The 23,945-nt window shown below is 58.6% G+C and overlaps 2 protein-coding genes across 5 annotated transcripts in view; one reads left to right on the top strand and one right to left on the bottom strand.

Annotated features, from left to right (window-relative positions):
- Nucleotides 1-23,945, top strand: part of RSPH14 (radial spoke head 14 homolog) — an 81,388-nt gene that overhangs the window by 19,409 nt on the left and 38,034 nt on the right. The window lies entirely within an intron of this gene.
- Nucleotides 1-23,945, bottom strand: part of GNAZ (G protein subunit alpha z) — a 54,595-nt gene that overhangs the window by 3,609 nt on the left and 27,041 nt on the right. The window contains exon 3 of one of the 2 annotated variants that reach the window (XM_016939528.4): nucleotides 16,142-16,418. The exons of the other annotated variant lie outside the window; for it this stretch is intronic. Coding sequence (XP_016795017.1) covers nucleotides 16,200-16,418 — 219 coding nt within the window. The 3' untranslated portion in view covers nucleotides 16,142-16,199. Of the gene's footprint in view, nucleotides 1-16,141; nucleotides 16,419-23,945 lie in introns of those variants that run through there. 2 annotated transcript variants of the gene reach the window in all.

Genomic DNA, 23,945 nt, shown 5'->3' with positions numbered 1-23,945 from the left:
TGAGGGCAGGGGTGCCCAGGAGGATGCTGCATAGAAACCCTGCTCTCCAGAGCCCCTGAATTCTCTGAGGAACAGCTCTGGCAGCATCTGTGCAGAGAAAGGAAGGATACCCAGAGGTACCTGTCATTACCCTGGAACCCTGCACTCCACCTGGAAGACTGTTTTTACAAACCAATCTTGCTCTTGCTTTAGAATGAGCTTCGGAATAACAGGAGTCCTGAAGAGTGAGCAGCCTCAGGTCTGGGGATGGGGGGTGCTGGCCTTTCTGCAGAGACAAGCAACACACAAGATCTCATCCCCAGCAGAGCAGAGAGGAGCCAGCGCCTCCGCAGTGAACCTGGCTGCACGTTCCCAAATGTGAGATAAGTGGTGGTCTAGGAAAGTCACATTCTGCTGAGGGAGTAATTAGCTCTAATGGATTCCTGGAAGCCACATCATAGAGCACTGTGGTAACAGAGCTGTCGTTTCTCATAGAAATGATGCTGTAATTGGGGGCTATGCTTCTGACCCCAAATTTTGCATCAGTTAAATAACAGATATGACCATTAGCATGTATTATTAATTTACTGAGCAAACACTTGCTGAGCACGCCCTGAGTCCACATCAGCTCTCATGCCAGGTGATGGAGCTTGAGGTGGGAGTCCTGGGGCTGCAGGAATAGAGCCAGGCAGGGATGGCAGGGTCCTTTTGGGGTAGGGGGCTTCCTCCGGGGTTGGGAAGGGCGTGATCTGGCCACCAGCAGGGTATGGACCTGGGGGTTCAAGGGTGAGGGGACAAGCACAGAGTGGGTGCTAGGCCTGGGTCTGCCTCTCTGAGCCCTGATGGGTCACTTGGGGATGACAGTTGAGATGGTTTTAATACCCAGCTTAGCCCATCACCTCCTGGGCAGGCAGTGGAATTTAGGTAAGAGGAGGAGCAGGAGGGCCACCTCACTGATGCGGAAACAGTTCACGTGTACTGGTCATCTGAAGCCTCAGATCTAAACCAGACTGGTCCTCTGCAGGGCACCTGTGTGTGGGGAGAGCTCAGCTGGCAGCAGTGGGAGGGGCCGATAGACCACGTGGACCCCCTCTCTCCAAGGCCAAGGCAGCCACTCTTCTTGTCCAACGCCATGAAACACTCCTGACTGTGGCCCCCGTGAGTCCTGGGGTGAGTCAAGCTGTCCCAATGCACTAGGAGCCCCTTCCATGGTGTCTAAACTGCTTCCCTGCTGATGCCTCTCAGTGGACCTTGGGGACCCTGGACACCTCTTTGAGCCTCCTGTTCCTGACTTAGAGGTCATGGAAACTCAGGTACTTATCTCACAAGGCAGCTGGAGGTGGGCACGGTGCCTCACAGTACACTCTTACCAGGATTCCGCCACTGCGGCAGCCTCATCAGGACAAACATCTCCCCAGTGTGGGCCCTTCCCTCAGCTCAGGCCCCCGCTCGTGCCCAGGACTCCCCTTGCTTTGCAGGCATTTCAGGCTCAGGCTTCCTGGTTTCCTCTATTCCTTGAGACAAACCATGGGAACCACACTGACTAATATTTAGTGGGCACCGAGGAGATGATGGGCCTCAAATAATAACAAAATCTCTGTGTAGATGTCTGGTTTCCTGGTCTCGTTTCTTGGCTGGGCCCTGTCTGGCAGGAGTCAGGAAAGCCTGCAGGAGGCACCAACCACATACCTCACTTCCGGGCTCAGACAGGAAGCTTCAGAGCGTGGGAAGCACCTGAGCTTGCCGCCTCACTCCATCCCAGCGTCCCTGAAGCAGGCTGAGCCTTCACTGCACATAGGCTCCACCCTAGTAGGAGGTGAAGCTTAGGAGATGGTGGGTGCCCATCCTGTAATCTTTATAGAACAGGAAGGCTATAAAGAAGGTCAGAGGGCCCAGCATGGGACAGTGTGGTGCTGATGGACCAGCAAGTGAGGCAGGAGCTGCATCGTGGGTTTGTTCCTAGACCAGAGGGCTGCAGCTCTCAGAGATGGGGGACAAGACAGAGGGGGAGGCTGAAGAACCACAGACGGTTACAAAGTCAGGACCCTGACCAGCTGAAGTTGATGAGAGGAGGCCAAACCTAGAGAAGAGCCTCATATTTGGGTCTGAAAGATCAACTGCAGAGGAGGCAGTGGGGAAAGGTGTTGCCAGGCCAGAAGCCCAGTCTTGTCCTCTGACCTAGTGCCCAGCCTGGCCCCCGGTGCTTGCCTGGTGACCTCGGAAGCCTGTGTCACAGCGGTGCCTGCACTCTTGCAGCCTGGAGTGCAGACAGGTGGGCAAAGCGGCATCCTGACACTCAAATCACCACCACTGAAAACAGAGCCGTCTATTTGAGGCTGTAGCTCTGGAAACTGTGACTCAAGCATGCATATGGGAAGCAAGAAGCCCCAGCATGCCTTCTCCTGGCCTCCAGGGCCTGGCCTCACAGCCCTCTGACCTGTCCATGCTCTGCTCACCCTGCAAAACATGACTGGCTGTGCCTCCTGCACCCATCTGGCCTTTGTGGGCTCCCCTGGGTCCTCCTGCCCTTGGTGGATGTGGCTCTGTTTTCCTTCCTGGCCTGTCCTGGCCTGCATGGGGTTTTGCCCTCACTGGCCTGGCAGGGTTAAACATTGTCCTGGTGCAGCCCACCTGTCGGCCACTGGGGTAGAGCTGGATGCAGCTTTGGAGTCATGTGGCCCTGCCCCATGGTAGTGCATCACCCCCTTGTCCTGCAGTGACTTCCTCCATCAGCCTGACAGACCCTGGATTCAGAGGAGCTGCCTCTGCCAACCATGACCCCATGGCAAGGGGGAGGGCTCCTCACTTCACATACGGGGCCCAAGGCCTCAAGAGGGGCTGACTCCCCAGGGTGCAGTTGAGAGCCTGGTATTTTCCAACTGCCACAGTGTCCTCTTCTGGCAAGAAGCCCTCCTTGCCTTCACCTCTATGGCTGCCAAGGCAGCCGCGGGGGGCGGGGCGGGGAAGAGGGAGGCAGAAACACACCACCATTCACTGCTGTGATGCCAGCCCAGGGCTCCAGTGCCCATCCCACTCTCTCCAGGGCCTGCTTACCAGCAAGATGGCGCCTTCTAGGAGGCTGGGGTTTGTCTGCACATTTATTTATATAAATAACACGGAGCAGACAGTTCCTGTGAGAAGCTTGTGCAATGGTGGGAATCTCACTGCTTGGCGTCGGGGAATGGTGAGGTGATTTGTAACCAGGCCTTCAGCCACCAGGCAGCTGGATGCAGTCCCTGGGGTGGTGTGGAAGTCATTTCCTGGCCATTTGTGAGAAGAGAGCTCCTGCTCAGACAGGTCCAAATAGACTTGCCATTGTGGAAGGGACTCTGCCCCAGGCCGTGGCTTTCTCACTACAGCAGGGGAGCTGACAGCCCATCCCTAAGGGGCTTCCAGCTTGCTGGCCTGCGGGTCTGGGGTATTTCCCCTGAACGTGGCTGCCAGACTGCTGGCCAGACCAGGTCCGGCACCTGGAAGGACATTACCAGGTCAGCGGCCAGGGCAAGGTGGGGAGTGGAGAGGAGCCTGCGCCTGGTTAGTTGTGGGGGTGGTGAGGCCTCTCACTCCTGATTCTCCACCAAGGTTCTCCTGGTGACACAAAGGGGCAGATGTCCCTGGCCATGAACACAGGGTCTGGGGTTTACTCACTGCCGGTGCATGCTGCACTTTGGACAAGTCATTTCCTTTCTCTGGGCCTCAGTTTCCTCATCTGTACAATGCTGGGACTGTTGTGAGAAGGCACAAAGGTGCTGACATGGGAAGAACCCCAAGCTGCTGGGCCTTGCCCTGTGGCTACCACTGGCACCCCAGTGGGCCCTCTCCACGCCACACCCACTGTGATTCGCCTTGGCACTGGGACGTCCTCTCACCTGCGAGGTCTCATCGGAAGACCTGCTTCCCTCTGTCCCAGCATGAGGCAGCTGAGGGAAGGCTACCCAAATGCAGGGCCAGCTCAGCAGGACGGAGTGGGAGAGGTCTCGATGCTGCAGATGGGGATTCAGCCAGCAACACTTCTTTGCTGGCCACAGGGCCCAGGTCAGCCTGGCTCTTTGGGAGGCTCCTGTGGCCCCTTAGCCCGGAGATGCAGTGGCCGATGTGATGAATGGTGGATGTGTTTCCATCCCGCCTGCAGCCACCTGGACCTTACTTAAAACATACCGTGTCAGCACCTCTGGCTCAGCCCCTCTCTCATTCCCCATCAGGCCAGTCTCCTTACGGTCGGTCCCTCTGTTTGTGGGGCACAGAACAGCCCCAAGTACCAGGCTCTTCCAGTTACCAATGTTCCCGGGTAACAGGTCTGGCCCTCAGTGCTGGGTCATGGGAGGGCTGCCTTTGGTTTCCTGCATCCCAGCTGGATGGGACCTGACATGGACACTGGAGTCTGGCTCCTGTACTTTGGAGCTGAGGCGCACAGATCCCCCAGCAGGTGCACGCATATTCCAGCATCAGCCTCCTGCTGGTCTGAGAGCTCATGGGCCTGCGGTGGGAGAGGGAACAGAGGCATCCTCCAGGCTTCCTCATCTCAGCCAGGGGCCTGTCCCCCTCCCAGGTGTGGCATATTTGCATTTTAAGAGGCCTCTGGACTGGGGGCCTGTTTTTGGAGTTAGCATCCCTTTGTCACAGCCTAAACACCTCCCCACACCCCACTCCTTCCCCATCAGGCACTCACGGCTTTCCAGCTAATGACATCCAAGGCAGCTGTGTGGGACAAGCGCCTGGGCTGGGGGTGGGGAGGTGAGAGGCTCATCCAGGGCCTCACACGTTCTGACCCCCAGTCCATTACACCCTGCCTTGACAGACATCCACAGTGCTGAGTACCACAGCCCATCCTGCACTGTAGTTGCAGCTCCCTGAGGAGCCCAGAGTGGGGCATCCTTCCTGTCCCTGCCTCACAGGCCACCACAGGTGTCCTGCTAAGACCATGGTCCTGCATGTGGTAGCTCAGTGACTACCCAGGGACCAGGGACTGGGCCGGGTGGGACACTGGCCTGCTCTGAAGCGCTCTCCCTCCTGCACTGCAAATGTCCTCAGGTGCCCTGTCACAGGCGCGTAGCCACGTCATCCCCTCACTGCACTTCTGGGCCCCTCAGGCAGACAGGCCAGCCCTTCATGACCCAGGTGTCTTTTTCCCTCTGCACCCGCAGCCCCACCTCCAAGTCACTCCTCGTTCCCACAACTCACTGTGCCTTGAGTAGGCCAGTGGCCCCCAGAAGGCCCCTCAGCCCCTCACCTGGCAGCCTGTTGCCCTGTGCCCCTCAGTGAGGAGACGGAGGTCATGGCAGCTTCACAAAGCAAGGCTTACCCAAGCAAACGCACACACAGACGTGGTCCTGGGCACGTGGTGAGCACATGACAGAGGCTGGCACGTGTTTGACTGTTTTGTTGTTTGCTGTGGGACCCCAGCGGCCTCAGGGCCCATCTGGCACATGCGCGGCACCTTCCTGGTGTGCTTGGCCTGGCCCAGGCCCTCAGCCAACCGCACTGCCTTGTCATCTTCACACAGGGCCCAGGGGGTAGGGGGATCAGGGTGGTGATTATGACCACCACCCTCCCCTTGCACAGATGAAGGAATGAGTAACTCTGCTAGGAAAACTTGAACAGAATTTCCTGAAGTGAGCAATCATGTACTGTGCTTCAAATAAACTGAGGTTTAGAAAATAAACTGAAAAAGACCCAGTCAAAATGGCTCAAACATGAGCCCTGGCCCCCAACTTCAGGTGGGGCCCCTCCATTTGCAGGGGTGGCCAGCAGTGCTCAGGGCCTCATGCCTGCTTCACGCATCTTCTGCCTTAGGGGTCACCGAGGCATCACTGAGGTGTGGGAGGCCACCCTGCAGGGTCACCCCACCTTCCTGTTCTAGGAAGGGGTATGTTCTGGGCCTCCTCCTCGCTCCCCTCTGGGCAACCCGAGACCCCCTCCAGGAGGCCAGACGCACTCCCAGATTCCCATGTCAGCTCCCAGCAGGTAGGCAGTCCTCAGGGACACTGGTCTTGTCCAACCCCTTCCCAAACCCTGACCCTTGCACACACCCCAGAGATGGTGGGACCGTCACCTCCCTACTCTGGATCCACGCAGCCCCAAATCACACTGGTTTGGGGGCAACCACATGCAAACACCTACTCAGGCTGAACATACACCATCAGCTCAGAGCCTTGTCACATACCTCAGCCAGGTGAGGGGCCCCCGGACTGTGTTGTGTTGGGGAATAGGTGGGTGATGCCAGTGTGATATGGCCACATGGCTGGGGAAGGCTCTGTACTGACCCATCTGGTCTCCCTGTCCACTCACTCTCCACTAGGTCCCTTACTCCACAGGACCCCATGCAGTTTGCTGTGGCCACAGCACAGAGCAAGGCCAGCTGGCCCAACTAGGGGCCTCAAACCTCACATAAAATGCACGTGACATTAAGGTTTCAGCTCTTCCTGGAACCAGCATCATCCCTGGGACACAGATGACCTGGAACCCCCAGCCCTGCCAGCTTCTGAGATGCCTTCATGGCAGTCCCCATTGCCCTCTCCCCTTCCTCGCCTCCCTGGGCAGAGGCTCTCCAGGTGCTCGTGTGAGGGATGGAGGCAAGCAGACAGCCTTGCTCTCAACATGGTGGGTGAGGACAGGCAGGAGGGAATGCTGGAGCCGGTATGGCAGCTGCGAAGTGGCCAATGCAGGCCCAACCTCCTGCTCTGCCAGCTGTTCTGAACCTGTCCCCCCTCCAAAAAAATAACCACACACACACAGAATATGTAAGCATACTTCCCTCGTGAGGGGGCTGAGGGCTGATGTGGGATACACATGGACAGCTTAGTCCCCACACCCAGGCACAAGTGACTGTGAGCAGCTGGCACTGCTGCAGATAGTGCTGGCCAGCTACAACTCTGACAGGTGACACACCACAGGAATGCAGGGGGCGAGGGGTGATACAGGAGCAGGACGTTTTGACTGGACCTCTGGGGGCTGAGGGGAAGGGAAGGCATTGCAGGAGGGGCTGACAGAGGCACAGAGGCATGGGGATGCAGCCACATTGCTGGGAAGGGTGGGGCCGGGGCCGGTCTGTCCCACCCTGGGCCTCAGTTTCCTCATCTGTAGAGTAAGTCCTCAGTTCTGTTACAGACTGAGAAGCTCAAGTCAGCCCACTGTAGAAAAGCTGGGAGTGTTCATCCGAACCGTGAATTCAGCTTTTTCACGCCGAGAGCAGAGCTGTGGGGCTGGGTTGTGGACATGAATGCGCTCCATTCACCATGGACAGGCCAGCCCTGCGGCCACCCAGCCTGCAGCTGAGCCACCAGGCCTGACCAGGGCCACCGAGTACCAGGCTCTGAGGGCAGCGCCCTGACTAAGGGGCCGAGGCAGAGGTTTCATACAGAGACGAGCTTCATGCTGTCACCTTTCACAAAGTACTGGCCAAGCCTCTCACACCTCTGGGCCTCCCTTTGTGGTGGAAGCTTGGGGACACCTTGGTGGGGCTGCCTGTCTGCTGGGCAGGGTGTGGCTGGAGGGACATGGGGCACTGCTGACACAGTGACCAACATGCCTCCATCGGTAGCGGGTGCCTGCCCTTGGCTGGCACTGACTGCCCATCTCCATTTCCCAGAGCTCTGTGTGACAGGCCTGGTGGGCAGGAGCCTCTGCAACCTGCCTGGGCCATCCTGAGTGCTGCCGAGGGGGTCTGGGACACAGGCATTCCCAGACTTCTCTAGTGGGGAGAGGGCGAGTGGGCCCCACCATCTGATGATGCGCCGAGGTCCTGGCAGGTGTACCGAGTGGAGGGGCCTGTGGTGTTGGCCCCTGTGCTAGATGCCTCTGCAGCTGTGGAACAGGGAAGGCACCAGAGGAAATCCACTCCAAGGATGGTATCAGTTGCAAAGGAAATAGCTTATTCGCTTGCAACCCCGTTCTTCCCCAGCCAGTCCTGGAATCCTCATCAGGAATTCCTGAGTTCACTTCCCTTTTGGGGAAGCTTGTAGGTGCAAGCTCTTGGCCTACATCTACCCTCAGGCCAAAGGGGTATGGGCAGCAGGCTATCGGAGACAGCTCAAGGTGGTGGCAGCAGCTGGGAGCCAGTGTGTGAGGGGTTGATGGGACTATGAAACAGGGAGGCGGTGCTGGCCAGAGTGCTGGGGTGGGAGCCGGGGTAAGATCTGTGGGAGAGAAGGATGCTGGGACCAGCAGGGCCTTGCCTGGGCACAGGGCCAGGTGGCGCTGGGGCCCCAGCTGTTGTAAAGATGCAGTTTAGCCAACGTCAGACCACTCAGCTGTCTTCCCAGGGGAGTTGCAGCCACAGCAGGCACCAAGTCCAGCCAGCTGTCTAACATGTGTCTTCCTGGCCAGGGTCAGCCGCAGGGGCAGGGTGCTAGCCTGGAGGTGAGCCCTGTGAGGTTCCAGGCAGAGGGGGCTGCTATGCTCAGAGCAGGTCCCCTTCTTCTGGTAAAATGGGCCACGTCAGACCTGAAAGCTGGATGTTCCTATCAGAACGCTCCCTGCTCCTGGTCTCTTGGCTGGTGTTCCATGGCACAGCACAGCATGGGGTAGCTCTGCCCAGCTGGAGCTGTGGGGTCCCCAGACCAGGCCCCTGCCTTCCTGATGGGTCCACACTGGCCACCTTGCTCCCTGCAGCCAGGTCCCTATCCCCACTGAGGGTCTTCTGTGCTTCACGATCTGACCTTGGTGTCTGTCTCTGGCTTCTCCTGGCCAGGCTCCCCATTGCAGCCAGTCTACAGGTCGCAGCTGCACCGTGCTCACCTTGAGCACTTGCCATTCCCACCCTGCTGGTGTTTGTCCGATGCTCCATTTCTCAGGAAGTGGCCCTGTCCTTGCTGGAGAAGGGGGTCTCCCTGCCACAGTCCCACCCTGACTCCACCAGGAGCTCAGCCCAGCCTCCTGCTAAGTGTCCATCTCGCCCTCCTGCCGTGGCCACAGACCTGCTGTGTCCAGGGCTGTCATACCCCTGGTTGTGGTCATCTGGCCTCCTGGCTGCACCCTGGCATGCTCCCCGCACCTCTTCAACCATATACCTGGTGGAAGGCATTGCCACTGACCAGGTCCCTGGACCTCCCACGGTCTTGGGAGGCAAAGAGCAAACGGCCTGGTGAGCACTGGGCCCTAGAGCCTGGTGTGCTTGGGGCGGGGCCGAAGGATGCCTCTTCTGCTTCCTCCAGAGAACCCCAGGCAGGGCCTGGGGCTGTGGCAGCTGGGGAAGCAGAAGGGCCCCTCAGAAACCAGAAATGCAGCTAGGAACCTCTTTCTTGGTGCTGGGAGAGAAGTGAGGCCCGGAGGTCAGGCAGCCCTCCTTTGGGCTGCGGGGTGAAGACAGGAGGCTGAGGGTGCCTGTGTTCTGGCCCTCCTGGTCCCTGCATGAATGCCAGGGGCAGTGCCTGTCCTTTCCTGGTTACCCCCAAGGCTCCAGTCTTGCTGTGGATGAGACTAAGGCTGCAAGGGACAGAGGACTGGTCTAAGGATGGGAACCTGGGCACCAGGCTCCCTGGCTTCTCAGCACATGCTCCTAGTGACACGCTCTGTGATCAGACCCCTCTGGTTTGGAAATAAGGAGCACCTTGGTTTCAGACAGCCCACTGCCCACTGCCACCGGGATCTGAGGACTGTCAGGGACCAGGGCTGTCACAAACAGGGTTAAGTCCAAAGGGGCTTGCCCTGTGGAGCCTGGCCGCTTGCCCACGACCCTGCTGGCTCCCTGAGGAAGGGGCCTGGGAGGTACTGGCTGTCTTGTGTTCTGAAACCTAATTCTCCCACCAAACTGCGGTGAGACCCTGGGCATGTCACTTCTGCTCTGGGCCACAGCTCCTGCCTCAGTAAAATAAGCTGTTTGTCCAAGATGGTCACTGGGTTCTACTAAAGTGACCTTGGGGGACCCTGGAGTGCTTTGGTGTCTCTGGTGCAGCTGGCAATGGCCTGAGCCTCACCTCTCTGGCATCACCACTGACCTCAGAGAAGACTGCCTTGGCATCTCCGTTTCCAGAGGCCCCAACACATCACATGCGGATGGGGCCCTGTCCCAAGCACTTGAGACTTTTCTGGGCCTCTTTGCCGCTAGGCAGAACCGAGTCCAGTGCGCTTGCCTCTCTCCCCTGGCCTGGGCTTGGAGATTTGTGGCCGCACCCCCTGCTCGGTACACAGCCAGCCACGTCACAGGAGAGCCTCTCTGGCTCTGCCACTCTCCACCTTCTCTGTCCTCAGGAGCTTAGGACAGGTAATGGGACTGGGAGACAAAGGGGCAGACAGACAAAAACCAGGCAGACAGTGAGGCCACTCCCCGGCAGAGGCTCAGTGTGAGAGCAGGTGGAGGAGGCATGAGTCATTCCTGCTCACGCTCACAGGGAAGGCGCGCAGGCCTCCCAGCAAATGATGACCGCCTGCTGGAATCCCAGTGCTATCCTGCCCCCTCATTCGAAGTGGCTCTGAGGCAGCGCCCCTGTGCTTGGTTCACCCAGCACCTAGATGGAATCGTCGCTGACCCCAAGTGGACAAGAGGACAGACAACATGGTGCAGCTGCCCAAAGAAAGATGGTGGGCAGGGAGGCCTGAGTTGCCCCGTGTGCTCACCAGCCTCAGAGTGTGGTGGGCCCTTGGGTCCTTCCCAACACTGAGCTCTCAGGAGTCAATGACAACAGCTGCCTCCCAGGCCAGCTGCTTCCTCCCTCTGCTGAGCTTGGCATGAACTCTCTGCAGACGCACTGCTGTTTCCATGACAACCAGGGTGGACACCCTCACCCTCAGAGTCTCACACCACAGCAGACCAGTGGCAGGTGAAGCTGCTGACCCTTGAGCTGGGGCAGGTGCCCACAGGGGCACACAGCCTGGTTGGCCAAACACTGTCTACTGCCCATCTGCTCAGGTGGTGGGAGAGGGTCTCTGGTAGCGAGGGTACCCTGCTCTCCCTCTGTCTCTTTAAGGACCTGCCTTGCTGTGCCCTGAGAGACAGGGCAGTGGGCAGGGGAGAGGGGAGGACCTCTGGTGACCTGTTTCTGGCTGGAGCACCATGGGTGGGGTGGGCCTCCTGGTGGGAGGGCCCCAGAATGTGGCTCGCTCTTGTCACCCTGTGGCCTCGTCAGTCTGGACTTCCTCTTGTGTGGGGGCTGCCGTGATGCCCTCCAGTTCTGTTCACCTCCGAGAAGTGACTGTGAGAGGCTCCTGGGCTCACGAGGCTCAAAACATTTCCATTCTAGATGTGGAAAGTGGTGCTCAGAGGGGTTACCTGGCTTGCCTAGGCCCCTTTGCCTGGCCCACTACCCTTGCCCCAAGGAAAGCACCAGACAGCCCGAACCACCCCTCAGGCCTGGTCATCCTCCCACTGCTACTAGCCTCAGGAAATGGGGAGGTGTCTGGGGACAGAGCTGGATGACCAGGGTCACTTACAGTCCAATCTGGTTAGTGCTTCCCTCTTCCTCCCGCAAACCTCAATGCTACCTTGACAGATTGGAGAATTGGATTGAGGGTTAATGACTCAGTGAGCTCCTGTCTGTCCCTGGAGCCAGTCTGCGGGGACAGCACAGGTCACATGGTGCTGACGGCCAGCCTCAGGAACTGAGAGGTGGGGGGCTGGTACCTGCTCAACTGCTGGGTCCTGCCTCCCAGCAGAAGGCCTGCCTGTGCTCTGAGCCTTCTCTTGCAGGGCAACCACCACTCCCACAGCTTCCAGGGCTGGGGCAGCTGTTTCCACTCCTCTAGCCTGGCCTTTAACACTGAACCCTGCTGCCCCCGTGGTTCTGTGAGCATCTGAGATGCTGAGGGAGACAGGCTTGGCCCTGCCTGCATGGAGGGCTCTGTTCCAGCTTGAACACCTCAGCTCCTGGCACCCATTCTCTGCCACTCCATGGCTCTCAACTCCACACTGCTTCATCCTCCTGGCCCACCCACAGGCCTCCCAAGTGTAGGCCCTGGGTACCCATGCTCTGGGGTCCCCTTGGTCTTGAGACCCTCACTTGGCTCAGCACCCACCCCTCTCCTGTCTGACTCCCTTTCTCCCAGGCTCACTTCAGATTCAGGACTCCCAAAAAGACCTGAGAGGAGCAGCAGCTGATCCCTTAACAAGGCAGGGTGCAATCCTAAAGGGTGGGGGCAGAGCTCGGGGTCATGGGAGGGCAGGCCCACCCCGGCCTCTGGATGCCAGCAGGGCTGGCTCCGTGGCTTTGGTGGGGCTGCCCTCGGCTCTGCTGCCAGGCTCACTTGGGCTGCCTTGGTTCTCCTTGAACTCTACCTTACCCCAGAGGCTCGGGTCCTGGTAGCTGTGAGACAGCAGTTATTCTGGGTGACAGTGAAGTGTGTCACAAGAGAAACGTGGTCAATAGGTCTTCCAAGGAGGCTGGAGCTATCTCCCACCCAGGCACTGTCCAGGCCTCATGAAGACACTGCTCTTCCCAAGATGACACATCGGATATGGAGCTGAGCTTCAGGCCTAGCCTCCCCTGGAAGCCTCCATGTCTTCCTAGCACCTTTCCTCTGGACCCCCACTGGTCACCCTCAGACAATTCCTAAGCTCCTGTAGCATGCACAGCATGTCTCCTGCCTCGAAGGACAGAGAAGAGCATGGCAAAACCCTGACTTCAGAGTACTGAGTCCCCAAATAGGGACACCACCTCTCCAGCAGGCAGAGGATGCTAACACTTGGGGTGGCCAGCACCAGGCTGTGCCAGCCAGAGAGCAGGTGGAGCTGACTCCTGCCTGGGAAGAAAGGTCCTAGGCCATGACACAGCCTATGAGGCAGGAAGCTGGGGCCCTGGGACACTGCATGCAGGGTCCAGTTTTGGGCTATGGCTCTGAGTTCTGCCCCATGAGGGCACCTCCTGGACAATCTCCTTCCCATTCTACCATGGTCATGTCTCCTCAGGATCCATCTACCTGCTTCTGCTCTGGGGTTGCCCCCTGTGCAAACCCTCCAGTGCCTTCCATGGCAGGCTGTGTAATCCAGGCCTCTCCCGGCTGTCTCCTGACTCCTGCTTCTGTCTCTGTCACCTCAAGGCCTTTGCTGTGCTACCCTGCATGGGCTGCTCTTTTGGGTTTGTGTAGCTGGTCAGCTATCAGACTCCTTCACTTGAAGTAAGCCCTAGTCACAACCCCAACCCTTTTAATTTGCTGCACAGCTTTTAGCACCATTGGCCCCTGTTCTCATTGCCCATGGCCTGCCTATGAGCAGTGCTGTCTGCTTGGGGACCGCTCTCCCCTGCTCTGCCCAGCACGGGGTGGATGGCAGGCAAGGCCAGATGGCACATGCTGCAGGCGTTTGGTGTGGCAGCTGTGTACAGGGGCAGGGGTTGGGATTGCCTGGCTGCTCCCCACCTGTGTGCCCCTGGCCCCACCCTTCTGCACAGATGCACCTGCTCCTGGCCCACAGATGGGCTGGATCAGGGCGGGGGGCACAGGCCTCACACCCAGACCCGCCACTTCTGTGGAGGCCTAGGGTGTGGCTGGGGTGGGTGATGGGCACCTATAGGAGGCTTTGAAGGGACTCGGGCTGGGCCTTCCTCCCCCGCAGCAGGCCTTGCCCTGGGCTGGCCCTCCAGTGACAGCTGGCCTGTGTCCTTCCTCACTGTGGCTTCGTCGGTCAATGGGTCAATCTGGCAGAACAGACTGAAGAGGCATTTGATAAGCAGGTGCTCTTCCGGCTTTAAAACGATCAGGAACTATCTGATCCTGTATTCTGGCGAATGAAAATGTGGGTTTTATTTTCACACCCTGTGGCCAAGCCCCTGGGGTTCTGTGTGCAGAGGCCCAGGACCCGACTCCACTGTTGCGCTCCCTTGGTGGGTTCCGGTGCTTCTTGCTGGAACACTGTGCTTGGGACCCCTGCTCCTGCCCCAGCTTCTGCTCCCTACACCCCAGCTGCTGCCACCTGCAGACAGAGGCCCCCAGTTCACAGGACTTGCCTGGATGAAGTGGAGACTCTCGAGTGGCACAGGAGGATTGACAACCTGGGGTGGCCACAACTCCTGTCCTCAGACACTCTCAGGCCCTGGGTTTTCATGAGGCCCTCGACTTTTCCCTGGGGATAAGAAAGGCCACCGCTCCTGCCCACCCGCCCAGGGCTGCTCAGCTGCCCATGTAGGCAGCTCAGGAGGGCACGGGCAGCTTGGGAGGGGCCCATTTTACAGAGTACTCAGGCCTGTAGGTCCCAGGCCAGCGACAGATGGGGCTCCTCTGGGATGGGGGCCAGGGCAGGGGTGTGTTCCAGCCGAGTCCAGAAGTCAGAGCCTCTGCTTGCCGGTGGCCCCCTCCCCCCTGCAACTATGCCTGGTGACAACTGTAGTGCTCATAGTAACAGCACCAGCCAAGCCTGGCACTTCAAACAGCAAGGGCTGTTTAAACAAGATAACAGGCTGCCGCTAAAGCCCTAGCTCAGGCCCTAATGGCCTGAAAAGCCCTTGCTCTGAACCTGCCAGAAACAGCTGAGCGTGCTGCTCCCTGCCTTCCGCAGCAGTTCGGCTTTGCCACCTTGCCTGGGCAGTCCTGTCTGCCCTCCCTGGTTTCCCTGTGTGTGCAGTGTGGAGGGGGTGGGGTGACCCTAGTAATGGCAAGGGTGGCTGCTTCCCAGCCCTGCCCATTCCCCTGGGCAGCAGCGGGATGTCCAGGTCAGAAGGTCCCCACTTTGCCACAGGGACAACTTTTCCTGAAACCCGAGTTTCCTCATCTGTGTGGTGGGGAGCCCCTTCGGGCTGGGAGGCTTAGAGGTTGTGCATGCAGTGCACCAGCATGCCCTGCGCCAGGCTCTGCCAACCGCTCACGTCTCTGGGCCTTTCATTTCCACTATTCTGTTGTCAGCCAGCACATACATGTTATCCTACAGCCTGAGCCTTCAGAGTACTTCCAGAACTGCCCTACCTCCTCACTAGCCAGGGGAGGGGCAGGAGCTCAGGAGCTGTGCTGCTGGGCCAGTCTTCACCTGGGCAGTCCAGATGGACACAGGTCCACATGACTACCCTGGGCCACAGCCAGGCCAGGGCCCCACCCACAGTGCCAGGGCCCAGTGTGAGATGGAGACGGTGCTGTACACAGAGCACTTTCTCATGCCTCAGCTGGGCTTCACCCACTGGGCAGAGCTCTCCCAGAAGTCTGTGTGCAGCCTCCAGGATGTTGGCACCCCTGTCCAGCCCTGCAGGTGGGTGGCTGCTGTTCTCCAGCACAGGCCCAAGGCGCCACCCCCCTTACCCTCATGCCACTCTGTTTTGCCTTTTGCTCTCACCAGATCTCAACCATCACTGACTTGCAGGGTCTTAGGTCCAAATGGGACCCTCTGTATTCCCACAGGTGTTGGTCAAAGTTGCTGAGAAGGCAGAGCCCCAGGGTAAGTGTGATATGTGGCGGGAGTCACGTGACTGGAGGTGGTGCCTTAACAATGCTCAAAGACTCCCAGTCCTAGGACAGAAAATTCCAAGATGGTGGGAGCATTTGCTCCGAAAGGGCCTGGAGCTCCTGTGTCCTGCTCCCTGGTTTCACACCCAGACCCAGAAAGGGAGGCCGTGGGCACCCTCAGCATCTGGGTCCCACCTGCTCTCACCTTGACCCCATATGCTCTCCTGCCCAACTGGGAGGACTGGCCTCTTCCAAAGCCCCAGTCCACTTCTGTTTCAGCTGAGAACTGTCTCCTATTTGTTTTTGTGTTAAATCTTGCTGCTTTTAAGTAACCTGCACCCCTGCTCCCCACCAGCCAGTGTCAGTCGCTGAAGGGAAATTAACAAACAGCATGACACAGGTGTGTTGTAGATTGGAAGCTGTCAACACAGACACAGGCCTGGCCAGGAGCTTGCACGCCATCACCATGCGAAGAAAGCACAGTGTGAGAAACCCCTCCTAGTTTCAGCTCCAGAGGATCCCCAGGAACCCAAGGCCGACACCCTTGCCTGGTTTGCCTTTGCTTTGTTCAGCAAGGTGGGTGCACTCTGCACTCCTAGCCGCTGGCACTGCAGCCTCAGACCCACACCTGTAGGCTCAAGGGCTTGTGAACCCCTCTGCAGCAGGCTCAGGCTCTTTCCTGGGAGGGACATGAGAAACTGGGGGTAGTGGGGAGAGATCCCAGTGGGGAACCTCTGCCTATGGCCAAAAAGATGGTTTTCAAAAATATTCATCCTTTAAAAAAACATATTTGGGTTGTTACTGCTTGAGCTGGGTGGCCCTGTGGGGCAGGACCTTGCCCATAGTCACTCCTCCAGCTGAGCCAAGTTGCCTTCGAGGCTCTGGGCCCCCTTGGTCAGGATGCCGCTGTGCTTCTCCCGTGGTCACCACAGGCCAGGAAAAGGTGTGTGGGGCTGTGGCCCTGGCCGGCCTGGGCTGGGAACCTTAGGATACAAGGCCCAGGGCCCCCAGTCGACTCTGGTTTCATTATTAATGAAATTAGAGAAAGTACCTGAGCTGAGGACATGTCCACCACGAGGTATGATGAAGCAGGGATTAGGGTGAGCTGCAGCCAGGCTCCTGGGCTGGCTTAAGCTTGTCCACTATCCAGACGGGAGCCACATGCAGAGAGAAGAAACACCTTTCACTCTGCCCTGGCCAACACTGGGTGTCCCCCCTGAGATGCCCAGGGCCATGCACCCTAGCTGACTGTCATTCCAATCCCTCCAGAAACTAGACTGAGCCAGTGGGGCCTCAGGTGAAGAGGGCTATGCATCCGGTCAGCACAGAGCCTTGCTGCTGCATCCTGTCCTCACTGCTTGTCTTGTTCATGGCCAGTCACAGGACTCCCCTGAGTGGCAGATCCCCCCATCTACACTGGTTACTAGGGATCCCCAAGTCAGCAAGGCCCCCAGCACTCTTAGCCTCCACCTTGGAGTCTGTTCTAGATAGTGGAAAATTGTTTTTCAGTTACTGGATTATACAAATCCCTTAAAACAATAGTAATCTGTGTCTTAAAACCCAGAGCTGTTCTCATGTGTGTGTACTGAGCAGAGCTAATGCGCTCAGGAAATTAATTACCCACTGGCCTGGGCAAGCCTAGCGGATGCAGGTTGAGGGGATGTGGGGTGGGAAGCAGCTCTGCCCTGAAGCTCTTGGAACAGTTCAGACAGGGTATCATTGTGAGCATCCAGCCTGATCACAAGGCAGAGCAGGAGGTGTATAAACTGGGAGGGACACAGTCCTGGGGCTGAACCCTGGCTCCGTCATCACAGGGCGCTCAGGCAGCGACACCCACCCTGGGCCACACTGGGGACTGGACACTGTGCCTGCGACCTTGCCCTGCCTGCTTAGACCTTACACCGCCTGGTCCTCCGTCATCCTGCTCCAGGGCACTGTGCATAGCTCTGTGCTCTCCATGGCCCCCGACAGCCCCCTCAGTCCTGCCTTTGTTGACTGTCCCCACTGCTCCCCCACAGCCTTGACTGGATTCTGCAAGGTCCAGATCAGATCACCACCCCCACGTTCATCCCAATCTGTGCAGGCCTGCTCCCAACGTCTAGGCCCCCTTCTCTCCTGCAAATGTTGGTATTTGGGACAGAGGAGGCACCCGTTCCTGGCTTCTCTGCACCTAGAAAACTGTTTCCTAGGGCAGGCTCAGGGCCAGTCACAGAGAGCATGCGGCCAGCATTTGTAGGCACTGGGGAAGCCAGCCTGAGGCCAGCCCTGGCTACACGGGTCCTCCAGGGCCTGCTTGATGCCATCCCCAGCTGACCTGAGGGAGGAAGGGATAGGACTGCCTCTGTCCCTAGACTGTGAGTTTGTCAGGCCCAGGGCCCACACATACTGGGTGAACAAGGACTGCTTCCTGCAAGGATGCCACAGGGCTTGTTCTCAGATGGAGAACATCAGATGGCCCCCAGCTTGTGGTCTCATGTTAGCCAATGCAAGGTTGCTCTCTGTGGAGTAGGATTCTCTTAAATCTGCTGAGGAAGAGCGGGAGGGAGGCAGGCAAGTGAAGAGCCGCTCTGGCAAATTCCCTTTCTCCAGCGGGATAAACACGAACAGATGCAACCCATGAGGCCACAGGGTCAGAGCTGGGAGTCACTGGGGAAGCACAGTGGGAGACTGACAGGCAAGGACACTGTCAGGTTCTTCAGTAAGATGGCAGCAGCGGATCAATCCTGCCATACACCAGTGACTGAGCCTGGCTGGCAGACTCTCCCCACCATGCTTGGGAGTCACTGGCTGTGGTGCACTGGTAAAGGTCTAACAACTGGCATGGAGGCGGGGGCTGGGGAGGAGAAGAACTGTTTTGTAGCATTTGCCAATTCCTGGGGTGTGATTACTCCCACCTGGCTGCTTTGAAGCCACAAATATAATGTCAAACAGCTCACAAACATCCTGAAAATTGAAAAATTAGCTCTTGTGAGCCAGTATGAGCCAGCTCTAGCCCCTCAGTGCCCTGGCATGCAGAGAGGGAGGCTCTGCCACCACTAGCCCTGGGTCTCAGCACTCTCCTCTGCAGGAAGCAGCCCTGCCTGGCATGGTGCCGAAGAGAACTCTCTTGTTCTCTCCTCCCTCCTCCCTCAAGGCTTACCAGCACTAGGGCAAGAGACTGACTCCTGCCTTCCCATAAAGGAGGCCCCAGCAGAGCCCACGCTGGCTGACCTCCTGTTGTGGCAGGAGCACTTGTCTGAGAGATCTGAGGAACACCATGGGCATCCCCATGGAGGTTCTGCCAAGGCACCTGACAACGTCATCATGGTGGAAGAGACAGAGTGATGGGGTTGGTGTCCTGGCTGCTGCACTGCTGTGTTCAGTGACAGCCTGTGCCCTGGGAATGGCCTCTAGTGACACAGCAGGAGGTGACCATCATGGAGGGGTGGCTGATGCACTGAACGACAGAGCCACCAGGTTCACGATGATGAGGAGTTGGGGGCCAAAGGAAAAGGCCCTGCAGGCAGAGCAGGTGTGGGGGCAGCCCAAGCAGCAGGGCTTGAGCCCAGGGCCCTGCCGCCTCTTGCCTTGTGGCTGACCTCTGACCAAGGACCTACCCAGGGCAAGGAGCCACTGCACAAGGCGGGCTAAGAAATGGCCCCACCCTTGGAAGCTCCCAGTGTGACAGGAAAGGAGAAGCTGCTTTTGACAGGGGCCTTGTGGCTGCATCCTCCCTGGGAGCAGAGGAAGGAAGGAGCTAACCCAAGGACTGAAGTGCTAGCAAGGGCCTCAAATAGGTGCCAGGACATGCTGCCTTCTCCACCCCTCCCTGCTCATCCCCCTCCCATCTTGGGCTTGAGCCAGCACCCCATGGGGTCACGCATAAAGCCTGGGACCCTAGGCGAGCAGATACCCATCATTCACTGAGCACTGGCCACAGGCTCAGAGCGGTGAAGGCCCACTGAGGTGGCTGCAGCCCCAGTTAAGGCTGAGTGCTGGGCAATGAGGCAAGGGAACTTGGATGCGGGGAGCCGGTGCTGAAGGGATGGCAGGGGCTGTTCACAAGTGTTGGTGGGGCCTCTAGGCCACGGGTGGCCCAGCTATAGGTGTGTGCCCAGCCCTCTTGAGGCTGGCCCCATCGCTCCAGTGCTCGGGAAGGATAACAGGCCATAGAGAGGAAGCCAGGCCAAGCTTAGAGAGGGATGCGGGCTGGGGATATCATGTGGCCAGCTGAGCCCTGCTCCCAATTCCATGCTTGCCATGCGAGGTGCCATCAGGGTGCTGCTGTGGGCTTGGTCCTCTGTGTCTCCCACCCCTGTGGAGCCTCTCAAGCTGCACTGCCATGGGGGCTGTCCAGTCCTTGGGAGCCCAGTGTGCCAGCCTGGCCCTGCCTCTGGATCTGGTCAGGAGGCTCTGCTGTTCCAGGGTCATGATAACTTGTGGATGCTGCAGACAAACTGCATGTGGCCCTGGCACATTGCAAGATCAGAAGGAACTGCTTGGGAGACCTGTGTGTGTCGGGAAAAGGGCGGCAGGCCTTCTGGCTTGGAGCTATGCCCTTGACCAGGTCAGGAACAGGAGGCAGAGTGAGGCCATGTTCTGCTAGGGCTCCCTGTGGTCCTGCCACTGACTAGGCCAGGAGACAAGGGGACGAGAGGAGTGTCAACCTTCACAGCCACTCACCTCTCCCAAGCCCAGGTGTCACTGTCCTCCACTCTCCTGAGGGGAGGCTGGCTACACAGCAGCTCCAAGGGTGGAACCCAGTCTATACCCCCAAGGCCCTTGCTGGAGAACCCCAGCACCCACAGGATGTGGGACCAGTATGGTGAAGAGGGGGGCCACTGGAATTCCCAGGGGCCAGTGCCAGGACCCTCCCTGAGAGCCAGAGTCTCAGCCCTGCGGTATGTGAAGGAACCTCTCTGAGGCTCAGTTTCCTCATCTGCAAAGCCGGCTGGTTAAGAACACTAAAGGATATATAAGGTCCCTTCTCAATCTAAGCCCTGGTATGCTGGGGAGAGGGTATCATCTGTGTCTGGCTATTGCCCATTTGTAATTCCCTCCTTGGGCAAATATAACCAGCTCTGTCATCAATAGGTATAAGCCTGTCTTACTGGAAACACCTTGTTTCACCCACAACACGCCATTTTATGGCACAAATGTTTAAACTCCATTTTTAAAGCACTAAAACAAGCACCCTTTTTGGGCTAAATGATAAACCACAGTGCTAGGGTGGCAGGAACACGCTGTGTTCACAGGACGGCCTTGGGCAGCCCCTCCTCAGGGTACTGCACACACTCCTGTTATGGACCAGCACCCATAGGGTCTCCTTGGGAAGGGCTGAGTGTCCCAGCTGCTCTGCACCCAGAAGCCAGGGCTCTGGAGCTCCAGCTCTTCCCAAGCCTACCGCCTCCCACCCGCTCCACAAAGTCTGCAGAGCACCCACTGTGTGCCAGGCCCTCTGCTCAGAGCACAGGCTGTGCCGGGTGGGTGTGGACCTGCCCTCATGGTGTGCTGAGGCTGCTGACCTGCCCTGGAGTGGGGAGGGGTTCCTCAGGAAGCCAATGGCCCCAGGACAAGGGACCACTATCCAGGGCCAGGCAGAGACCACCTGCCTGGAGACTGGCTGCTCAAGCACTTGCCACCTGCAGAACTTGCCCCACAAAAGGCATGTTCTTATGTCCCCCGTCCCCTGGATACCCTCACTGATAACATGTTGACCAGCTGTCTCTCAGATAAGTGGCAGAGACACCAGGCCTCCCATGGTGAACCCTGCTGTGACCCAGCCTGCCTGTGGGGCCCAAGTGACTACTGTGGGTCCTAGATGAAAGCACAATGGGGACACTGCTGGGAACTGCTGCCTGCCAGCTCTAGAAAGACAGGGCAGGTGTCCCTGGTAGCAGAGGCTTTGTGGAAATGAAGCTGTGGCTGGGCTGGTGTGACTGCCTCCTCCTTGTCCCCCAGTTCCCTGTGCTGCTGGGAGAGTTGTGCTCACCCTCATACTTGGCCCCAGCCTGAGCCTTGCGCCTGCACAGCAGGTCCATCACAGGTGCAAAACAGACCCGCCGCAGGGCTGGGAATGCTGACAGCTCCGTCGGGAAATGGGCAGTGAGCTCCCTGTGGGTTTCCACATGAGAACATTTGATGCTTTACAACTAGACCTTTTAATCTTGCCTTCTGAAGGATCCCACACCATTTGGTGGCCGGCAGAGTCCATTAGCTGATCCGCAAGGGCAGAGGTTGGGCAACAAGTGCCCACCTACCCCCTCAGGTGCCTCCAGTGGGGCCGAGTGAAGACCCAGGCTCTGCTGGTCACAGCCACCTGTGTCTGTCCCTCAGTGTGGGCTGGTAGGTGCCAGCTTCTCCACTTTGCCTTTCCCTCCTAGGGCAGCAGAGTGACTGTCTTTGCTGACTGACCCTTGTGTGAATGTACTAAAGACGAGGGGCAGAGCCTCTGCCATGGCTCTGGCTAAGTGGGAGGCCCGTGGTGGGTCCTGTGACACATGGCCTCTCAGGAGCTGTCCTTGTGGACTTGAGGGCTGGGGGCCCGCCAGTGCCAGCTGTGTGCCTGAGCCTCAGTGCCTCGATCTGTGACAAAAATAACAGGCGCTGCTGCCCCACAGGATCATTCAGGGGACAGGTGCGCCAGAAAAACCCCCTTGTGTTGCTGGGCTGTGTTCAGGCCTCCTGTGCTGCCTGAGGAAGCCCCAGCTGGGTATTGGGCTTGGGGGCACCGGGGTGCCTGACACACCTGCAGGACTTGGCCCTAGTCAGGGCAAGGTTCTGCCAATTCCTTCGGACGAGGGTGGGAACCGTGGCCATGGAGGGGCGTGGCTCCCCATGTGGCTCGCTGCCATGCTCCACAGACACCCGGAAATCTGCCTTCCCTGCTCTGAGGTGCTGCCCTGCACTCACTGCAGCCCTCACACCCGGGAGCCCAGAGACACTGACGTTCTCCTTGGCAACGTGCTGACGCAGAAGCCAGCGGGTGGGCCGGGGGGCTGTGGCTCCTTCGCCAGGCGTGGGGGTGGGGAGGCACTGCCAGCATCAGGGAAGATGAGGCCTTGGAAGCTGAGCACGGAAGGAGAGCTATGGAGGAGCCGTGTCCAGAGCCCTGGCACTGGGCCCCAAGGTTCATTCGGCTTTTGTGAAAACGAGCATGGCCTGTTCTTGGCTGCCTTGCCTTTGACAGGGCCCAGGGAGGACAGTTCAGTACGTTCCAAAAGGAGAGAGCAGAGAGTGGCAGCCCTGTGCCAGCCCGTGCCAGCACTGGCTCTGGCCCTGGCCCCGCTGGAGACGGGCTGTCCTCACTGCCGGCACCACTCTGGGGGCCAGCTCACCTCTGGGGCCAGCCCAGCCTGCGGGAGGAATCGCGGGAGGGGATTGTCTTTCCTCTGCAGCCTGTTTGTTTTCCATCTCCAGATATTACTGGTAGAGCATGAAAGGTCAGAATCATTTGGAATCCAGTGAATTTCCAGCCTCACTTGGGTTTCTCATCAAGAATTTCCTTTTCTGGTGAACAACCACTTCCCCAGGCCTGCAGAAACCAGGGTGATGGTGGTGGGTGTGCCAGCCTGGCTGCCAGCCCCTCCCTTTAGAAAGTGCCCTGAATGCCTGGAACCTCACAGGGATCCCTGAGGCCAGGCCAGTGGCTGCTGTCCCTGCCCATGGCTGCCCACCATGCCTCTCCCCAGGGACAGGCCTGGGAGAGGGAAAGCTAGAGATGTGAGGCCCCACAGGGGCCACCCAGCCCATCTAGGGCCTGCCCCGAGGAGCTCACTCACACATCACTAGATGGAGGAGTAAGCAGGTGCCGGGCTAGGTCAGAAAAGGCCTCCCAGGAGGCGCCACTTGGGATGAGACCTGGAGGATAAGGGCAGGGGTACGAGAGGCAGGGATCAGGATCATTACAAGCTTAAGGCTGGACAGAGCAGTACTGCTGGAGCAAAACAAGCTGACCACGGCTGGAGCAGAAGGAGAGGAGAGAGAGGCAGCAAGGTGGCAGGCACAGGCCAGGCAGAGCCAAGAGGGCTGCAGGCAGGCAAAGGCCTAGGCTTGGGCCCATCTGTGAAGACACCTGGGTCATCTCCTCACTGACAAGTTCAGAAAGCAAACATGACAGCCAAAGCCCTCCATGAAAAACTGGACTAACTCAAGACCCAGGTATCCTGCCTCCTGTGTCCAGCACACCTGTGGGCACGGCCTGTCAAAGGATGCAACTGGGAGCCAGGCCTGGCGCCTGGGGAATTTGCCATGCCTGCCACTGAGTTGATGGATGAGGCCAGTGGCGCAAGCCCGTGTGACTGGCAGACCCACCATGGCACTGTCCCAAGGGTCTGGCCTGAGCACCTCACTTTGCCTTGCAGCTTCTCAGCCCCAAGCCCTCTGCCCACAGCCATGCCTCATCAAGGGAGCCTGACCTCACTCATCTGCTGAGATGTCCCCTCTGCCCAGAACCACACATGGGGCTGAACTTGTGGCAACCACAGGGTAAGGGGCCAGAACCCTGGAGAGCACACAGATACACACTGGGAACAGGGTGGACGCAGCTGCCTGCGTACACACCTGCCTGCCCGTCCGTCATTCGTTTCCCCCAGGCACACCATCAACACCTAGGCACAGTTCCAGGGAGACCCCTGATGCGAGGAGGGGAGGGAGGCAAGCCCGCCTCCCCAGCTGCCTGATGAAAGCCA

This window comes from Pan troglodytes, chromosome 23 (assembly GCF_028858775.2).
Source record: "Pan troglodytes isolate AG18354 chromosome 23, NHGRI_mPanTro3-v2.0_pri, whole genome shotgun sequence".
NCBI lineage: Eukaryota > Metazoa > Chordata > Mammalia > Primates > Hominidae > Pan > Pan troglodytes.
The sequence above is the reverse complement of the archived record's forward strand: the minus strand, read 5'-3'. Positions and strand labels throughout refer to the sequence as shown.